General features: G+C 36.8%; 1 protein-coding gene across 5 annotated transcripts; it reads left to right on the top strand.

The window, feature by feature from the left end:
* The first annotated feature begins 318 nt into the window (after positions 1–318).
* Positions 319–19,269, top strand: LOC136833169 (trypsin-1-like). 5 transcript variants are annotated; one of them, XM_067094893.1, is made up of 7 exons: positions 319–583; positions 8,290–8,453; positions 9,168–9,297; positions 14,916–15,082; positions 17,595–17,725; positions 17,904–18,011; positions 18,596–19,269. In XM_067094893.1, exons 2-7 carry the CDS (start codon positions 8,297–8,299, stop codon positions 18,809–18,811), a joined length of 909 nt encoding a protein of 302 aa, XP_066950994.1. In that variant the 5' UTR covers positions 319–583; positions 8,290–8,296; the 3' UTR covers positions 18,812–19,269. The 5 variants fall into 5 exon arrangements, with proteins under 5 accessions (XP_066950994.1, XP_066950996.1, XP_066950998.1 ...); XM_067094895.1 differs by having other exon boundaries at positions 8,276–8,453; XM_067094897.1 differs by having other exon boundaries at positions 453–583; positions 8,260–8,453.
* Positions 19,270–22,229: the final 2,960 nt, after the last annotated feature.

Below are 22,229 nucleotides of genomic sequence, written 5' to 3'. Positions count from 1 at the left end.
ATGATAAACGAATAAAAAAAAAACGGTTGCGTTATGAGGCTTTGACGTCACGCTGCGAGTAAGGAAATCATCATCCAAACGCTCATTTGTATTTGGTTGTCATTTGTCATAAGAAAATGTGTGATTGGCAAGATAATTTTTTTATATTAAAATAACGATCATCAGACAAAATAAAAAAGAAAATAATGGTAATACTGCTGAACAAAAACAGCCAAAAGATAGGCATATAAGTTACGAGAATCAATACTAAAATCCAGCATTTCAATCACAAAATATCCGTCTCACAAGGATAAACAAAACCAACCAAAGTCTTCCTCTGTTTACCTGCCGATGGTCAGTCAGCGAGAGACTTCTCGGTGTGTTCATTCATACACATGTGCTATTCGCTTTGCATATATTGGTGACGGGATGCTTCTAAAGTGTGGCCTCAAGTGTTTTAGTGGTTTTGGTCAGGTGCGCTAGAGAAGTTGAGGTGTGAAATTAGGGATCGCTACACCTCCCTGCCTAAACTTTTGGATCGCCAGTGGCTTGAGACCCGCTGTTTCCTTAAGCTGCTCCTGCCATTGGTCGTCTTCAAGACAAGGTGAGACAAACAACAGCGCTACTGTAGGATTAGAAATGGTCTAGTCTTACGATTATCATAATTCGGAATGCTCAACATTCGTATATGGTACAAGCCAAGGAAGTCATTAGCCTAACTAGCAAAGCAAGTTTTCAAAAACAGATTTTCTACATGAGTAAAAAAGTGAACAGCAGTGTGAGGAGACTGCCAGATAAATAGGAAATGATTAATAGGTAAAGATTAAGCACTAATAATACGCAGAGAAGGGAGGAAAGAATTTTTTGAAAAATAGTAAGGTTATGCAGCTCGAATCATCATCGATGGGCATTTACTTACAATTTGCCGAAGATGTATTTAAAGGTTTAATGTGTAAAATGATGAAATTCCTAATAATCTACTAACAATTCTTATGTACATTTCGAAATGAAAGGATGTTCCGTTTCATAAGTTCAGTGTTCGTCCGTGCATGCAAATTGCTTCTTTGTAGACAGCCACTTAGTTTTTCAATCGGATATGACGGTGGTCAGAGAAAACAGCCTCTCAAAATAGGGAATTTTATTACCTTTAGATTTTATTTTTTTAGTATATTAGTTTTAGTTCCCAAACTGCCATTACCAGTGACGCTGGGGAAATGTACCCAAATGGAAATAGACTGAAAAATTAATTGTGAATTGCCTGAATGAGAAATAATTATAGCCAGTGAATTCATTCCCGGTGTAACCATTTTCGCCCAAGTGAATTTCACCAGATATACATTCGAAAGGAAACTTAAATCACATGAAAAAATACCAGTTTCGGTTTCCGACATACAGTGAAAAAAGTAAAATGTGTGGTATTTCAAAGTTATGTTGCCATGTTTGGTTTTTTAAAGACTTTCGGTAACTATGATTTGTTCAGATACCCTTGCTAACCCTAGGCATAGGTGGTGTGAGAAAAGTAAAAAAAAATTTTTTTTTTAAACATTTAAGGTAACGACTGTGATAATTTGCCGTGACGTAATGACAGCGATGATTAAATATGTGAAATCAATGTGTCAAATTGCTGTTAATTATAAAACCTACCCGGTCGCCTGAACGTTTCCTTCGCGAATAAGCTATATTAGGACGAAATGACACAAACAATGAGATTTAACCTCGAATGCGAATCCTTTTATTTCCGATACCAAAACGAGTCTCTAGGGATTTCCTAAGCAGTATTGCTTAAAGGTTATAACACTTAAAAATGTGTGGGCATTGAGTGGTAATTGTGGTGGTGATATTACGCTTAAAATGAATGGCACTTGAGTTGAAGCGGTGCCAAGTCTGTAGGAAATTGGTAAGTCTCTGAGCATGCGGTTTCTGAAATATTCACTGGTGTGTGATTATAATCGAATCTTGAAATATCTCAGCGCTGTTATTTAAGATTGAGAAGAAAATGTCATATACAAAGACAATAGTTTTGTAATGTATGTTCCTGGTCGCTCAAATCATTAAGTGATAGCACTGAAGCGAGCATATTCGAACGCTAGTTTTTCAAATCGAAGGAAGCTGCGAGCAAATTAGCGTGATTATGGCTCGGGTGGTCGTGCGTACTGTAGGTGTCAAGGTTCTTGAGTAGTCATTTCCTCACCTACTTTGAGGGATTTATTTCATTTCTCAAGTGTGGCCCCGACCTAACAGCGTTGGCACGCAATACGGTTTTTCATATTTCAACAGCTTATTGTCGGAATTAATACCTGTAGCCAGCATAGATGGCAAAATTTAAGTAGCACACGATGTTTACATGGAAGAACATCCTTGGCTCCTAATTCACATCATATTTTAGTAGAAGGATGCGACGCTTGGGGTTAAAATGCTAAGAGACGCGTGAAAATTTGTTCTTAAGACAACACTTTCACGCCCGAAATCTGTTTGAGTCAGGCATGCTAATAAAATCTAAAGCTGCTAAAAGAATTAATTCCGTATGTGACACAGAATGAAGAGCCTTACTAGTTTTGGTGTCTGTACAGTGACGAAGGCGCATATACAGTATATATATATATATATATATATATATATATATATATATATATATATATATATATATATATATATATATGTGTGTGTGTGTGTGTGTGTGTGTGTGTGTGTGTGTGTGTGTGTGCGTGCGTGTGTGTGTATAATGAATACGAATAAATTACATCTGTATGAAATTCTCAAGGTTATTTCAAATCAAGCTTTGGCTTAGTCATCACGTAGTTTATTAGCATTAGTAAAACTATGATGTGGGATTTTTTTGTGATTTGTTTGAGATTTAGGTTCAGAAAAAATATTTTTTCCATAATTGTTATCATTGATATGATGAAGTAATTCACGGTAATGAATCATTTCAAAGAGCATATTGTGTACGTGAAGGTATTACAGTTCTAACTTGCAGTTAAGTTAACCTCAATCTTTTAGTGACTGGAAAGGGAAAATTTCAAATCATCGGAATTTGACCCATAATACCATTTAGGTTTCCCGCCTCTGAGGGGATTTAAAAACCCATGATGACACTCTTCTGCTGATCAATTAGAGTAACAGGTCGAGTGTTTTTTTTTTTTTTTTTTTTTTTTTTTATGCGGCGTGCTCACATCTGCGACGAACAAGGCCACCCCTTTTAAACGGGTGACGTTGCGTTGATTAGTTCGACGCATTTTTTCAGGTGGTACATCCATAGGCTAAAAATTATAGATTTTAATGTTTTGTGAAAGAGGTAGCATATTTTCTAATAAATATAATGATGGCAAATTTTGGCTGGAAATTCCTCGATCAATGCCGTACAGTTTATTGGAGTAGGTTAGGTCATTTTGAAAATTTACGTCCAACATAGTTTGGATCATTCCATTATCTTTTAATGGCCATCTTTCATACTTTTTTAAAGATCTTTCTTCAAGAACTACAGTGAACGCAAACAAGAACATTCACGTTTTTTTTATGAACTTTGACAGGGTTAACAGTGCTTTGAAACTAATTAAAAATTGGTAAAAAGAGTTAATGTTACTGCATCTTTCATGCCTATAGACTTGTTTCTTTTACCATAATTAGTTCCATTTGATCACAAAATACTCATGAATATCAGTTATGTGAATCTTCGTTGCAAGTATCTTAGTATGTGCTCCGTTCCGTGATCACAATATTTCGTCCTGCAAACTTTGTCAGAATCTATTATTTTTGCCGGAGTTTGGTGCCCTGAATTCACTAAACGCCAGCTTTAACAAATTTTGTTATTTACAGTCATTCACATCTTTGAGACATGCGTCTCTCTCTCTCTCTCTCTCTCTCTCTCTCTCTCTCTCTCTCTCTCTCTCTCTCTCTCCGTAGGGGTTAGTGCCGTCAGTGCACCCCATGAGGTGCGATGTAGGCATCACTTAAGGTTCTTTGCAGCATGCCTTCGGCCCCTAGCTGCAACCTCTTTCGTTCCTTTTATTGCATCTCCTTTCAAATTCTCTTTCTTCCATCTTACTTTCCACCTTCTCCTAACAATTGATTCATAGTGCAACTGCGAGGTTTTTGTTTGTTACACCTCTCAGACCTTTTACTGTCAATTTCCGTTTCAGCAGTGAATGACCTCATAGGTCCCAGTGCTTGGCCTTTGGCCTAAATTCTGTATTCAATTCAATTCAATTCTCTCTCTCTCTCTCTCTCTCTCTCTCTCTCTCTCTCTCTCTCTCTCTCTCTCTCTCTCTCTTAGCTTCGCAGTTCTTCATTGGAGGGGGTGGGTTGAGCTCTCGGCTAGCACGCTGTTGGCCCAGCGTTCAACTCTCCGACCAGCCAGTGAAGAATTAGAGGAATTTATTTCTGGTGATAGAAATTCATTTCTCGTCATAATGTGGTTCGGATTCCACAATAAGCTGTAGGCCCCGTTGCTAGGTAACCAGTTGGTTCTTAGCCACGTAAAATAAATCTAATCCTTCGGGCCAGCCCTAGGAGAGCTGTTAATCAGCTCAGTGGCCGGGTTAAACTAAGATATACATAACTTTTTTTCTTCGCACCTTTGATATTCACTTATTTAATCTGTATTGGATTATAAGGGACCTTATTATTCATTCCACTGAAAATACATTGTTCATTGATATGGAGAAGTCACGGGAAACGAACAAGTTAGTGAATTTAAGAAGGGGAGATTCAAATACACATTCTAACTTTAATATAGCCCAAGATTTCTGCAGATTTACGCAGTTTTTCTTGCTCTCATACACAAACTTGGCCTTTGCCCATGACGTCAACTTGCAGTACTGACAATGAGGCTCATTGTTCGCAACATTTCTTAATATTTCTCATATGACTTGGGCTTTCATTCTTCCAAGTCGTGATATAAAAGCACTGATGAAGAGAGGCGCAGGAACGTCCTTGAGATGAAGTAGTAGTTTTAGAATCCCGCTTTGGCACTCCCAAGGGGGAGTAGTTTGTCTGTTGTTGTTTTTATTTTTGCATTTGAATTTTCCGTCAGTTTATCTTTATATAAGCCTATTTATCAACTAATCGCCTCATTCCATCGTTTATCGGTTTTTTTAGTCACTTTCTTTTCCGTCAAATGGTCCAAATCACAACCTTGTTAACATTTCCACCAGTTTCAACCTACTATCCCTTTTCCTGAGTTCTCCTTATGTGAATTTACTTTCAAAAGTGTTTCCACGAAAATTAATCAAGTTAATTGCAACCTCATTTATTCACGTGAACATCATCTCACTGGAAATAAGAAAAAAAATTTATCGCCGTGGGATGATAATTACGAGAGCCGAAAGAGATTGGAATATGGTCAAGTGTGCCGCATATTCGAGCCGTGTGTGTTTATAAGAGACTTTGCATTTCAATAGAGCAAAAATAATAACGCAGCTGTTGCCGGCGAGAAATCACTTTCCGAGTCATTAAAGATGTTTACGATGTTAGAGGGTAAACGCTGTTCTAGCAAATGTTGTAAACCGCGATGTTGTTCGTTTTAGTTCTTCTTCTTTAGTTACTACACCCACCAACGATGTTGGAGGAGGGCTATATATTAACTGTCTGTTTATTTGTTCGTCTGTTCATGTTAGTCTGTCCGTCCAAAGACGTTCTGATACGTTTGGTCGCTGAATTCCCATTTTCTCTCTTTCTTGTTTACAAATCTATTCAAGACTTTCAAAACTGTGCATCAGGTTCAAATCAAAAGTTTAAAATTGTAGAATAGTTTTTAGTGGACAAAGTCAGTTATTAAAATAAACAAAATTAGCATTCATCTGTATTGTTTACATGTTCGAGACGTAAGAAGAAAGAATACATACAGTATATCAAAGCGATTATTGTTCTCAACGCAAGGCCGGAGAGACTCAGATAGTAAGATGTTGGATTCCGTTCGCAAGGAAAAACAGTAACGAACCGGTAAATTTGAAATAAAAAATATTGCTGTATTTTAAGATTTACATGGTTCCAAAAGCAGTCATTTGAAAGAGAAGACGGCGAGGAAGCAAGGAAATGACTTCTAGGAGACTCTAATGGACCATGAATATGGTACGCGGGGCTGGAAAAAAATCAAGCGTGATTTTAGTTTAATCATAAACAGAAAAGTAGGTTATATCGTCATGATGATAACGTGGGCGATTAATAGTCATCTATGAATACTTAACCGTCAGTTTTTTACGTCATTCGGGAAAGCCATTAAGCGACGAAACTCCAATGGTACTGGAGAAACGTAACTAGCAAGAAAAATAGATAATTTTCATATTTCTGTTCCAGTTTAAAACTCATCATACTGCTCCTTCGCTCTACGCTCGTATAGGCTGTTCTTAAGAGCAAGAGCCCGTGCTGGCAGAAAAGCCAACATAGTCTAACAGAAATAAAATAGAAGTTCTGTCACTCGTGTATCATTTTTTTCCATTATAAGTGACTCCCTTTGCTCGTCCAGAATAAATAATTGAAAATCCTTTTTCAATCAAAGGGCGTAGAAAATATACATGACGGGGAGACCTTAAAAATATTACAAGGTATATAAAAGAAGATATTTTCCAGTCTTCATTATTATTATTATTATTATTATTATTATTATTATTATTATTATTATTATTATTATTATTATTACCAAGCCAACAAAATTTCTCCCACGCTGGCTATCCGTACACAAGTACCTAAAGACGGTATTTTTTACTAGATTTCAGCGAAACTTTTTGAAGGAAGATATTATAGAAGTACATATAGGAACAATAAGCGGAGCCACCCAGAATTACTCTTCCTAGTTTCAGAATCTCCTTAAACGTGACTCTGATAAGGAGTATCATCATTATATTTTAAGACTTAAGAAGCGACAAGCGGTTAACGCGTTAGCCTCTGAATATATACACGTGTGTGCTGAAATGCATTTGCATATTAATTCAGTAACCAGTAATTTAAGGATAATTTAAGAATTTGTATCGAATTTTCTATGAATATTCGCTTAACACATGAGATTTTCTGAATTCGTGTAAACTTTCAGCTGTTTTGATTTAATAGCGATTCATTAAAAGCCATCGAGCGGTTCAGTGCTCCAGCAGCAGACGAAACCCTTAGTGTGCTCTTCTTCTTGAGAGAATTCAGTAGAAAGCGTCTTCCTGCTTCTGCCCTCCGGAAGTTTCGATCTTCCATCTTCAGTGTGGTATTGCGAGGCAAGGTTCATAGACCTTCTTGTGAGGTAAATATATCGCTTCCTTCAGAGCTGAACTTCATTCTTGTGTTTTTCTTCTTTTACTTTTTCTTCTGGAATTGTGACGCGAGCTTGCCCGTCCTATTGGTCTCTAGACTAAAGGATGTTATTTTTCACATATGAATTATTTGCTCGGCGTTTACATTTTGTAAAAACAAGTCTTTTTAACTAATCTATGTGACAGATTCAGTAATGTCTCAAAACTGTTAATCGTATTCCAGATAGTCCGGTGCCATATGATCCGTTTTCTTCAATTATTATTTTTCCGGAATTTATACAGACATACATACATAAATGCATATATATATATATATATATATATATATATATATATATATATATATATATATATATATATATATATATATATATATATATATATATATATATATATATATATATATATACTGAATGCATACATATATATGATAGATAAATAGACAGATATATACTATAGTTTGTATGCACATGTGTTCACATGAATGTAATTAAGGCAGTCCTTGAGTTACGATGTTTCGAGTTGCGATATTTCGAAGTTACGATGGCGATACCAGTTACGATATTTCGAAGTTACGATGGCGATACCAGTTACGTTGTTTCGAAGTTACGATGGCGATACCAGTTACGTTGTTTCGAAGTTACGATGGCGATACCGATAGTGTGTGATTTTTGTCCGTTTTCAACTGTTTAAAATGCAAATTTACTGTATGTAAGATCAACATGTCTTCCAAACGCCCAAGTGAGTCTCCAGATGAAGAAGAGGCATTCCATCACTTTACAGTAGAAAATAAAAAAGAATTAACAGTACAGTACAGTATATGTATAGATTATATAGTGTAGGCTAGGCTGCCTCCGAGTTACGATATTTAAGAGTAACGATGGTGTCATTGTAACGTGTCACCATCGTAACTAGAGGACTACCATATGCTAGTACCTTTGTCTCTACGCATCTGTGCTCTAGAACATCGTTTAAAATTAGTCTGAAATATCAGGACATTTCATCTTTTTTTTTTTTTCAAACCACGGGTATTTCCACCGTATTGAAGCCTATGACCCCAACAGCGTCTCTGTCACAGAGCGACGATGAAGTGGGTTATCATTTCGCTCTGCATAAATGCGGTGGTGGATTTAGGCCAAGTATCTGCAAGCAGATACGAACACAGGACGCGTGACCTCATTCGACCCAATCGTGACCTGGTGAGGCCCGATCGCATCGTTGGAGGAGAGCCTGTCAACAGAGGTGAGAATCATCGACTTTTTCGTTATCTGTTTAGTTATTTACTCTCTTTGACCTGTCTTATCTCATTGCGACCCTTTGTCGCGAACATCAGATCTGAAAGGTTTAGTGCAAATATTTATCTTTGATTTTTGTTCCCATGCTTTTTAAGATGATGGTCATGGGAGCTGTATTGGATTGTCATTCTGTTTTTCTGTCGGTAGAAATCATAACGGCATATACAAAAGTATGACTCAGAATCACCAAGTGAGGTAGTTTTTGTAGGGAATTCACCTGATCAAATGGGTCTGTGAAAACTGAAATGGATTGCTAAACTGATACCATAACGTCGGTAAGAAATAAAAAAAAAAATTCATATGCTGATTCTAATTTATGTTTTGCCTAATACTGCTGTTTCATACTAATATCTTTACTTTTTCGTATATATAATGATCAGATTAAACTTTGTGTTCAAACGTTAATATTTCATTTACGATTACCATGAGTGGAAAGTAGAAGTTTTAGGTTGTTTATAAACCTTTTAAATTAGGGTCCATTAGGCTTAGCCGTCTTCCCTTTGCTAGAAAACAACCGTGCTAGAAAACCGTTAATAATTCAACTTAAATTGTACTGCTCTCGTCAACTAGAAAGCATTCTTCTTCGAAATGGCATTCTTGGCTAAAATTTTGCATTCTTGATATAGTCTTAGGCCTAACGTCACTTCGTCGTGTTCAACAGGAGAGTTCCCATGGCAGGTGTCCATCCAGCTGAAGGTCGCCAGCAACGCCCGCGGGATGCACTTCTGCGGAGGTACTCTTATAGGAGAATCTTGGGTCATTACGGCCGCTCATTGCACCAAGGACATCGAGTAAGTGCCTTTACGACGTTCATGTTTTCTTAGGGAGACATAACAATAAGAAGACGCAGAGACATTTAACACCGAAGGTCCACTAGTTAATTTCGTTTTATTGTCCGTGATGATACCACAGTGCATCACAAATTTAGTTTCAGGGAATGTTTACATTCAGAAGGTGTATGATATGAGCAAAAATGCTGATGCTTAACAGTGTGTTGGCTGACATGAATGTTTTTGAAAGCACTGGAACATTGATCATTCTTGTAATGTTTATACTTATTTACGTACTAGAAAGATAAGCAAAAAAAAAAAAGCATCTAGATCTTACAATTATTTTCGTAAATTTATTTTTGTACTTTAGCCCGGCCAGAGCCTAAGTTTTAGTGCGTGCCTGTGCATATTTCCCGATATAAATACATGCACACACACGCACACATTTATGTTTGGAATTAACAAAGGTTGGGGAAGGGGGTGGGGTGGGATGGTGTTTGCTATTTCTCCAGATTTCGGAAAGCAGAGACAAATGATTAAGTTTATGAAAGTTGAGAAATGCAACGGATAAATTACAGTATACGTTACAAAAATACAGTACGTGTTCTGCAGTTAAAAACAATAGCTAAGTATAAGAAAGTCCTTTGTATCTTATGCTTTTAATTCACTGATATTTTCAAAATAAGACCATTTTAAGATTAATCTCTAATACAAAAATGCCGGTTTTTCAAGTCCCCAAAAGGAAGACAGTCCTTGTTACTCCTTTTTCTAAAGTAAGCTGGATTTATGCCAGCATAGGCTCCTGCTATGTGAGTGACCCATTGGTAGTCAGGGCAATTATCATAATTTTTTTTTAACTATGAAGGTCAAGCAACAGTAAATTACAGGACAATTATGCGGTAAACAGATTTTTACGGAATAGATTTTCTTTACAATAAAAGGTCTATTTTCTGTCAGTAAAACTTATGCTACAACAGGAAGTAACAACAGAAAAAATTATTCTCGTTAACTGAATTTTCTAAATGAACGGATTTAGATAAGTTTCGATCAACATAAAAAAAAGTCTGGTCACCTTCGTCTCTGAGCTAAGATTGTAAGAGTTACAGGAAACTTGCATAACAATCTTGTATCAGTGTCAGATAAATCACCACCCGCTTTATTTTTCGAATATTTAAGAGAGAGAGAGAGAGAGAGAGAGATCTAGTTTTCAGTTGTTTTTAGTCCCGTGTTATCAAACACTGCTGACAGAGAGTGATAAAGCATTGACTGTGGGTTGCTTGCAACTGAAGACTGTCACATCTAATGGAAATGATGAGACAGAAGTCTGATAAATGTTTGTAACTTAATTATTGGTTGGACTTTTATTAGTTACAGTAAACCAGTATTGCAGGAACTACGTCATCGAAGTACGTATCTTACTATATAAAGAATTTGCTTATCGTCATTTCCGATTGCAGTATCTGTTTTTATCTTTTTTAAACGCGTTGTGGTAAGATAGTTCCTACCTCTAAATGGTGCTTTGTATACGATGATTATTCACGTGACGTCTTCTCTGACGTCATGCTAGTCATGACTGATAAAATGAGCGAGAGAGCTTCGTTTTCATGTATAGCTGAAATCAAATGGTCTGCACTAGTGGTAGTAAGCGATTATGGATAAAATGTGTATATGTGTATAAATTACCAAATTCGGCTACGTATCAAAGAGAAAAGATCAGCATGTTTTATTTTTAGTTCATTATCAGTTATTAACAAGTGTTATATGTAACTCAAAAACACTTAGCAGAACACATACCTTTGCTGAGGTCACTCAATAGTGAATAAGCGAATGCGTACCAGTGAATATGTTATTATTATTATTATTATTATTATTATTATTATTATTATTATTATTATTTAGCACAAAATCAACGATTTTATGTCGATTTGGTACAAAATCTATGTTTCTAAGTCGACTGGTATCACTTGTTAAGGTTGGAGTAAACAAGAGACCTATATGGTTTCTATAGCGACAGTTACTGAAATATTCTTTGACAATTACCAAAAATTAACTATATAGAGGTATCCGGCAAGTGAACGTGTTCACCAGCATTTATCCAAATCATTTTAACCGGAAACGGACAGAAACTGTACCGACGTCTACCTTTATTGAAGAATGTAGTTGAATAGCAGTCTTTCTGTCGAGCTTTGACAACCTTCGATTTTTCAGAAGTTCCTATAGTTTCACTACACAACGTTTTATTGTCCGCTGTGTATAGCGGATAGTGTCGTAACAAACGACTCAGATGTCGTGGGTTTGCGTCTCCCCACGGCGATGAAAAATCACTGGCTCTGTACCATGATCAGTTACAGCTGCAGCGTGGGGTCTGCGGTGGGAGGTTGAAACCAACATTCTTCGGAAGTTTGAATTTCAAGTCAGTGACCCTTGTGTGCTTGTTCCATGTGAATAGGATTCATCTACTGAAATAATAATAATAATAATAATAATAATAATAATAATAATAATAATAATAATAATAATAATAATAATAATAATAATAATAATAATAATTTTGTGCAATATTCTCAAATCCTCCCCCAACCAGCTTTCAGCCCCAACATAGAAACAAACAGGACTTGATAGATTTCTGGCACTGCGCCTGATCTTATGTTTATCTTCTTAAGTTTAACCCTGAGTGCATGAGCATCCTGCATCTCATCATGGCCTTGTCACAGGAACAACTTTTACAGGCTGATTTGAGCACTCAACTGCCAAATTTTGCACCAAGCACCAAGTAATCACAATTATTCTTTTCCGTACTGGTGTCATATTGAGTTCCGCATGTTCGTTCAAATTGTCACCTAATTACAAACAAGCACGAATTGCATTTTGTCACCAATATTAGATGCTTGATGCAGAGTTTGGCGAGATGGTATGTTAAAATTTACCAGAAAATGTAGAAAGGGAGCTATTGCAAGGTAATGAAAAATACGGTTTTCATACCCATTAGGGGTGTAGTGGTACCGGTATCACTACACCCCAAATGGCTATGAAAACCGTATTTTCATTACCTTGCAATAGTTCCCTTTCTACATATCATGTTGATTACACAGCAAACCGACTAAGCGGAAACATTATTGAGGTGCATGTATATAAACATGATTTCTGCAAAAAAAAAAACAAACAAAAAAAAACAAAGAACAAATCCGGTCCAGTTGTTTTGTTTATAAGGTCATTGTTGTCACCTGCGTACCCGACCACCTTAAGTCATCAAATTTCTCGTTATTGCCGTTGGTTGCGTTCATTAGCCTTTCACAATAGTTAAGAATTAATGTCATACTTCCAGAGTTTTGCTTGTGCTTTGTTATCGTTCGTATTTATCTTCTAGTCAGTGTAAGTTCCTAGACTTTTGAGTAACGTAAAATCTTGTTAAAAACCTGTTAATAAAAGATATGCACATGTAGCAATAGTGTGAAAATATGCTTTTGTTCTTGATGGTCCCGTAAACAAAATAAGTATTTTGTGTTAAAGTTAATTTACACAAAATTGCACGTTTTAAACATACGAAAAGGATAAGAACCTGTGAATCCTTCATGAAAAACATAATTGTAAACTAAACAACTCTTTCGCGTCTAAGGCCACCTGTCTAAGAGAAGTAGATTCGTCATTTGGCTTTTGCTTCATTACGATCGAGAAAAAGTACGCTAGTTACGCTGTTATGTGGGTTGATCTTGAATGACAAACAGGAAATCGCACTTCTGCAACAGGAAATTATGAGAATAAAGCAGTGGTGTTTGATAGGCATTAACGTCATTGAAAAGGAAAACAAAAAACAGAGAGAGAGAGAATAGTACACTTCACTCCTTTGACGTCATGACCCCTCCCATCTTACAGTAATGCCTCTTTCAGTCCTTGATGAAGGTACTTGATTCTTTACAGCGAGGCGAGATGTATTAGCTCCCATAGTATTTCCCCTATTAACATTGCGATTCCAAAACAACCACATTCACAGCAAACATCCCTTCAGTGTTCAAACGTGTAATACACAAACAGTTCTTGTTCTTGCAATACACGATGCGCGCACGCATTCAAATTTTGTTTGTTTGCTTAATTTAGTGTGTCGTAATGTGTGGATAATCTGCCAGTGTAAAACAAAAAAAACAAAACCTCTTAATTTATATTAGCATCATACAAAACAGTGTTGCTTGTCAAAGGTGAGGATGATTATCACTTAGGCGTGGCTGAAAGTGTCACCAGGTTCAATTATACAAGGTTATTAACGTTAATCACTTTCTCCTCCTGAGTCGCTCAACCGATTTATTTGTATGTTTATATCACTTGCAGTGTATGTGTATACTGATACATGTTTTTGTGTAACATCGGATACAGCGAGTTTATTTATACTCGTAGCAAACACCAACATGTAATTCATCATATATCCACTAGACAACAGATCTTCTCACGCTAAACGTCTCAATAAATTCATTTAACTTCCGTCTCAACTTGGCGCTCCTGTTCTCTCACGGAAAAAATGGTTCAGTGTAATTCTGCGAACTATCATAACATTGTAGTCAAGTCCCTGAGAAGGATATAAAAATTCGTCTTGCGGCAGGTGATCCTGTCGTAGAGACATAAGGATATATGTGCTCTGTATTAGGCGCAGGTGGCGGGAGGAATCATTAATTTATAAAGATGCTTAAGTGGCGTTAAAACACCAGTGGTCATGAACGAGATGGTGGGAGGAGTATCTTTTGTTTTGTTTCTGGGAGCGCCTAATCTGCGCTGCAGATTTGGCCCTGCCGATTTTATATCTCTATCTATCTATCTATCTATCTATCTATCTTGTCACCTGAATGCTTTGCTTTACACGCACACATACACACACACATATACACACATATGTATATTATATATATGTGTGTGTGTGTGTCAGTATATATATATATATATATATATATATTTTTTTTTTTTCATATATATACCACTATATATATATGTGTGTGTGTGTGTGTATATATATATATATATATATATATATATATATACATACATATGTATGTGTGTAAAGCATTCAGGTGATAAGTTTTCCTTTTTTCATGATATAAATATATCGTATAATATATAAATACCACTATAGAAAATATATATATATATATATATATATATATATATATATATATATATATATATATATATATATATATATATATATATATATATCTATAGTGGTCCCCTGGATCCATTGACGTGTTCCACCTACGTCAAACAGTGGCCCCTTACTCTCTTAGTCCCAGTGGAATCGTTCAACGAAGGCCACTTTTTTCGACACAGCGTACCACAACCGCGTCAAAAAAAGGGCAGGTCGAGGTTAACAGAGTGATTATGCTGAGAAAGTATCGACCTATGTTTTAATGCATTTATTTTCATTATAGTTAATAGCAAATGAAGTATACCTCCAAATTCTCTTTAGGATGGCTTTCTCCAGATACTTTGGAACAACAGATGTATTTTATTCTTTCTTGGGCATCATTGTGGCCCATTAGCGATGACACCAGACTCTTAAAGGTCTGCTGCAAGTTTCTATACGATGATTGTGTAAATGAAGCCGCCAGCTCCATGTCCATAAATAAATATAGAATTCTTTGCTTCGTCTCTTTCAGCTACAAAGACGTCGTTGTGGCGACAGGTGCTTGGGACCTGAAAGAAGCCAACACCGAGTACAGAGTGTCCAAAGTCCTCGTGGCCGATTACGACGTCCTCTCCTTGCAACACGATATTGCTCTCCTTAAACTTGACGTGGATCATCCAGTGAACACGGTTTCAAGAGGTAGGCGGGTAGTGCCTTCAGTGCAGCTCACGCGCGGTGCACTGTAGGCATTACTTGAGATTCTTTGCAGCGTCGCTTCGGCCCCCTAGCTGCAACTATTTTCATTTCTTTTTACTGTACGTCCTTCATAATCTTTCTTCCATCTTATTTTCCACCTCCATCTTGCAATTGTTTCCTTGTGTAACTGCGAGGTTTTCATCCTGTCACTTCTTTGTAACGTTCTGCTCTCAATTTTCCTTTCAGCGCTGAATGACCTCATAGGTCCCAGCGCTTGGCCTTTGGCCTAAATTATATATTCTATTATATTCCATTCAAGAGGTAAATGAATGATGTTTCATGACTGGAATCGCTTCATTCTTGAGAAAAGTACACTCACTCTACGGGGCGCCACAAACCAAAAGACTGTAATGGAATTGAACACGAAAATAGTATGTTTTAATAGGATAAAACCTCATGAAGATATGTAGCATGCTCAAGTTAAATAATTTCCTAATCACGATGGTCAAGAAACTGTATTTGCCTAATTTCTGTGATAATACTGCACAGCTTCCCATACACAAAGGCACACCAGATAAAAAGTATGAATAATTCATGGTGATCAGTTCTTTACCTAGATTCAGCGCATTATAACAGCCAAGACGAAAATTCATAAATTCTTAACATGTTTATGGCTTGATCAAATTCTCCAGATAAAAAACCATAACCGGGTAGTAAGATAAGATTCATTCATTCAAGTGAAAGCTTTTGAACTTCTCATGTCAGGAAATTCATATAACCTGTGCTTAAAATACGAAATTTATGTGTGGAAAGTTAGCAAAACTTCATTTGTGAAAACGCGGGAAATAAGCAGAGTTCGGGGTTCAGTGGATATCCATGAGGTGCGTCTGGTGAAGCCCGTCAACCCGGCTGGGTTAGGCTTATTGGTTTAAAGCCTTCTCTCTTATCCATTCCTAGTCCCATTGAAATGATTGTCACCAGTGGACCAATAATTCAACAATAAAAATCCATCAAATATCCAGATTTGTCACTTATAACTAGCAGGATCCTGTGGATATGTTTTGAACGCGTAGATAATACCTAGACCTAAGATCAGTGTATTGAATTTTAATTGTGTTTCCAGATCTTCATTGGAATGGATAGATTTCTTTAAAGCGTGGAGTGAGAGCAACACCTCAGGCTATTCTGACTGTCAGCTGTCACCTGTTTTCCTTTAAATCAACTTACAGACAAACAAGCGAAGTTTCACAGTACTTGTCTTTTTTTAAGATTCAGAATTCATATAACTATAACAATCAAAGGAAGCATGCTAAGGGAATCATAAAATTAAGACATTCTCCCTTCTGTGTCCCTGATAAGTACTTGGTTTTTTATAGCAACTGACATTCTTATATTATATAAGAGCAACAAATGGAGCATTGACTTCTATAAGTAATCATTATATAATAGTATGTGCAGTGAATGTCAACATGAAAAAATATAGACGAAAGGAAATTGAAAATGACAAATACCATTGCTACATTTTAAGAGGCTAGATAAAAGATCAGCGCTAATGAAATAAAATTGCTTGTGTTAACCCACCTTGTAAGATGAGTATCCAGTGACACATTACTTATTCAACAGTTTTGACAAATGTCATAAAAAATGTATTGTCGCCTCTGTTTTATCCATAGAAAAGTTCATTCACTTTACGGTTTACAATTGTCAAACGATAAGCGATAACTGCTATTCATAAAGAGCACGTGACTGATAACTAAATAAGAGTTCTTACTTGCGCATGATAAGGTACTTTAAATTACTGTGTGTGTGTGAGACATTTTTATATGGAAACCAAGACCTCTCTATCTTTTGACTACTTGATAGTCACTGTCAATCATTTACTGCCCGTGCATCATACTTTAGATTAAGTAATATTTTGGATAAAAGGGAAACTATAGATAAACGTGATGTTTTTAGGTAACTGTAATGCCTTTACTACTGACAGAAGTTAGATGTAATACAGCCGTTTGGAAACGGTGTATAGCACATTCTGCATAGTTATTTTCTTTTGCCTCATAACAGATAAAAACAATTAACTTATAAGTGTCTGAACACAGAGTTCCACTTGAAAAAGCGAAATTTGAATACTCTGATTAAGCCAAGAGAACGAATAGTGGCATAGCCATTCCAATCTTTGACAGGTATTTTAACAAATTCTTTCCTTTTCATTCATTACCCTTCGAGCACCTTCTTTTCAGCTTTGATTATAAATTAATTAGCTTCATTTATCTGTAATTCTCTCTTTTTTTCTTCTGGCATTTTGTTCATCAAGCTCTTTCCCATCAAGTTGGTGACCTTTTCATCTTGCCTCTGGGAATTTGCACACGTTGCACATTATAAATAATAATAATAACATCTTAAGACCTTATTAGTCCCACTGTATAGCAGGGATAAATAATAATAATAATAATAATAATAATAATAATAATAATAATAATAATAATAATAATATAACTGTCATTCTTCTATCCTACAGCAAACCAACAAGCCATCCCAGTTGCCATTGAATCAAGGACCGAAGCCTCAGTAGGACAGAGGTGCGCCATATCGGGATGGGGGAAGCTCAAGTCGGGAGGAAAGCTACCCCATGTGTTAATGGCAGCTGATGTAGGTCATCAAAGGAACAAAAAGTCTTGTATATATACGTCTGTTTGATATGTAGATACGTATAGGTGTTATACATTTTTGTCTGCACAGCTAGACATCCAGAGGAAGAACACTTGACTGTCCCTAAAATAATTCTGATCTTTCTTAACAATTCTGATCTTTCTTAACGAACGATCAGGTGGAGGTGAAATCTGACGCGGACTGTTCCCAAGTGTTTTCCAATGGGATATACACCGTGTTTCCCACGAACCTTTGCGCTGGAGGGGGCGAACGAGACGCTTGCCAGGTGAGATGCCGAAAGAACGTTACAAGCAAATACTGTGACGTTTAGAGTAAATCACGTTGGTTTTTACTCTGTAAAAGAGTGTATAGTAGTTTGTGCTTGTCGATGTCATTTAATCTGAGACTCCAGACCTCAAGGAACTAAATGGTAAAACAATCACTTCGAATTGCTTCCGAAGCTTCAGGATTTGATAAATCATTTTATTCATATATTTTTCCTATCTTTCAAATTACTCAAACCGTTAACAATTCAACCAAATACTCGAACTTTACGCGATATACTCTGCAGTATCATCGGACAGTTTTATAACGTCCGTGAAAGCAACAATCTTAAAGTAGCCTAACCAAACAGTTGAAGTTATTTGGACTTCGGTTGGTCCCCCACCCTCTCTCTCTCTCTCTCTCTCTCTCTCTCTCTCTCTCTCTCTCTCTCTCTCTCTCTCTAAGGAAAATATATAATCAGAAATCTTGAAAGAAAAGAACGTTTGATAAGAATCCCGGTAAGTCACTCCTTCTCGTTATAAAACGACAAAAATCAGGAAAACTATCCTTATCTCCTTGAAGCTCCAACAGTATCTCCCCTTGCAGGGTGACTCTGGTGGACCTCTGGTGTGTTGCGACAAAACTACCTCGGACGTCAGTTCCTGCAGGGTATCTGGTGTGGTGTCGTGGGGCATTGGCTGTGCTACCCCTGGTATTCCTGGCGTTTATACAGAGGTTGCCCATTACAAGGAGTGGATCAAAAGAGTCATTCAGGAGGAAGACGGGGAAGAGGGCGTCAAAAGCCTCAGATTTTTCGAGTGAAAAGTAATCCGTGATCGTCTAGTTAATTATGAATTTAGCTTCGAAGTCTACACTCGGATTAAGAAATTTTTTAGATAGTAACCTCACCATGCCAGAAATTAGATTTTATTATAATTTTTTTCAGGTTTGTAGAATTTTAAAGATGCAAATTAAATTCAGTGTATCGTGTTGTGTCAGCCTTGTAGGAAATTATAGTTTATGAAATATTTTACCATTTTTACCAGCTCAAGTTCATTTGAAAGGTAATGATCATGTACTTGAATATTTTACATAAATCACTAGTTTTCATGAATCAATTGGCTCTACCTTTGTCTTAATGTTTCAGGTGACAATACCATAAAAACTATTATCTCAAAAGCAAACAGATTAGATGGAAAACAATGTTGAAATAAGGGCTAAAAATTATGCGCTACTTGCTTTTGTGCTTTTACTGACTGACCACGTGACATACCATCATACGGATCCTGTTTTATTATCCTACTTCAAACATATAACTAACTAAATAAAGAGATTAATGGATAAGCAAGAAATGAAAACTGAGTTTGAGGTTACTCTCAGTCAAGGTCGGAAAACTTTGTTGCTGAGTCTAACTGCGGGTCCTGAAATAATGCTTTTGCTGAACAGAGCGGCAAAGAGACTAATCGATTTCGCAAGAGATGAGCAGCGGAATCCCTGCAGCTACTCCCTCAGCATGAGCTTATTAGACTGAAATATTATAAGCTAAGTATAAAATATCACTGCACGGGCCCTTGCCTAAAACCAGTGTGGTGAGGTGTTGAAGGGACCAAGATCCCTGATGTGGATCTCTGGACTTAACAGGCCAATAGGGGCGTGTCTCAGGTTATATGATTTTGATCTTGTAATACTTTCTGCCAATTCATCAAATCTGTAGGCGTTACTAAAGTCTGTTTGCTTCGGCCTTTAACTGCACCCGTTTTTCAGCCATTTACTTTACATCCGTGTCCACTTCTTATCTTCCATCTTGCTGTCCAGCTACTACAACTCCCTCTTCCGCTCTTAAACGCCGCAGTGGCTGAAAGTGCTCCATTGCTTGGCATCATTGCCAATTTTTTTGTAAATCATAAATCATCAAAAAATTATTTCCCAGCGATATTTGCATACCCGCCTATAATCTTGAAAGCTTTGATTTTGTCGCTCCGAAAACTTCACTGTCCTGAAGCCATTTAACCAAACCTTTCGCTTCTCTATAAGGCGAGTCTTTCGTTCAAGGCTTTCTCTGGGGTCAGTTTATCAGCATCGTGCAAGCAATCAACACTGCCTGGTCCTCCTCATCACCTGCGGATTTCTAGTGTCGTCAGTCAATTCATGTCCCACACTGGTCTGTTCGTTTGTTTTAATTTAAGTCATCCTTGCACGGGCATGGGCTCTTGCTCTAGGGCAGCCGTAACTGACAATCAAAACCCTGTGAAAGAGCAGTCAGCAAAGAACACAGGGGATGAGTACGCCATTTTCTGAGGGCCGATCCAAACTTCTTTGAATCAGCTGGAACCCTTCAATGAGAGAGGAAGCAATATAGAAGCAGCGAGTCCCAGTAAGTAGGACCTAGGAAGGAAGGGACAAAACAATAAGAGGGAAAGAATGGGATACGCAATCTCCGTGTGCAGAATTCAGCAAAAGTAGGCATGAGGTATAGTTTTATTCTTAGAAGAGACTGTAAAAGGAAATGGGAGTGACTGTGGCCAGGCTGGACAAGGCACGAGAATGGCCATCCATCCCAAAAGACCTACAAAGAGCCGTAATGTCATTGGCTTGCAATATATATATATATATATATATATATATATATATATATATATATATATATATATATATATATATATATATATATATATATTAGCTGACCAACCTGGCGCTGCCCGAAGAACTTTGAAGAACTCAGAAAAATTTTCCTTCATCCCCCTTGAGTTGTTTTGTCGTGTAAAGTATGTGTACTACCATTGGAAATAGTTTTCTTTCCTTTGATTAATAATTCTGTCTTAAATTCATTACTTTAAATAAACACAATATATACATGCATACATATATCCTGGCATTTATCCGATTAAAATGGTGAAAGGGAGTGAGAAAAAAAATGATTGACTTGCAGTGGCAAACATTCTCGGGTTTTTCTAGTATGACTTGGCGTTTAATCCCATTCATAAAGGGAATTTATAAATGAGAAAGAGATTGCAAGCATGAATTTACTTGCAACAGATAAAAACTTCATAGATAAATTCCGCTCCAGATTGTTTGAGTGATGCACTGAGAGAGAAGAGAGAGAGAACGTTTGGTAGAGGTAGTATGGTGGAGTTGGTATGCATATTCTAACTACGCGATAATTAATTTCAGAGCTCATTTAAAACGGTTTTATAAGGAATATGTCGCAGTAACGTCACGAAGCAGTCGCTATAGCCAATTCCAAAGGGAAAAAGGAAGAAGAAACGAACGAATTAATGAGGATTTTCGCATTTGAACGAATTAAAAAATGAAATATCTTACATGTTGACTTCGGTCTCAACCAGCAGCTACTTACGATACAGTGTCCGTTGACTACATAAATATTAAATTATCACAATTGTAATTTTAGACACCGTAAAAAGAGCTGAAATTAACTTCGGTTTCCTGTACGTGTTAACGAACTCGTTTCAGTTTCCTTTGACATTTCTGAGGGAAATTGTTGGCTGAAGTCTGAATGGTCTAATATAGAAATTGTCGACAATAGGTGATTTTTTTAGTGGATTAAGTACTTAGATATGATGATGGTAATATCTCAAGGTACTTAAGAATTTGTATTTTATTGGCAAGGTATAATTAAGATATGTTTGGGGCGATGAACACTGAAAAAATGTGGTATTTTCGTCGCGAGTAATTTTTTAATGAGGGTAGGACACAGAAGCTATTAGTCTGCTAATGGTGATGGATCTGATTTGATCCTTCGATGGCCGGCTCTTGATCTCCGGGCTGCGTCGATAATTACGGCGTTTTGTCTGTGGATTAGTAGATATGATGAAGGTAATACGGCAGCAAGCTTTGTATTTTATAGGATGATGATTAAAATACGTTTGGTTAAAATGAACACTGAAAAAGTTGGTCAGCTCGTTTGTTAATGATGTGTCTGTCTCAGAGGCATTTGATCTGTTACTTGTTTCCATGGAGGAGGTAAACCAGGGCTTAAACGGTGGTTTTCAGTGTTGATTTTATTTAAGTCATCTTATATTAATAATTCGGACTAAATTATGATCAACTTTCAGGAACGGCGGGAAAAAATTTATGTTGAAGGGTCTGGATCAGGCGTGGGTTAATCTTGGGTCTGGCAGCGTCCTTCGAGACAAAAGGTGGAGTCACCAGTGTGAAAAATGAGTGTTTCGATATTTGTCTGGGGGTTAACTGGTTTGATTTTGAGTTATAAACCTTTCTG

Source organism: Macrobrachium rosenbergii, chromosome 51, assembly GCF_040412425.1.
Source record: "Macrobrachium rosenbergii isolate ZJJX-2024 chromosome 51, ASM4041242v1, whole genome shotgun sequence".
Classification (NCBI taxonomy): domain Eukaryota; kingdom Metazoa; phylum Arthropoda; class Malacostraca; order Decapoda; family Palaemonidae; genus Macrobrachium; species Macrobrachium rosenbergii.
Note: the sequence above shows the minus strand (reverse complement) of the source record. Positions and strands in the feature narration are given on the sequence as shown.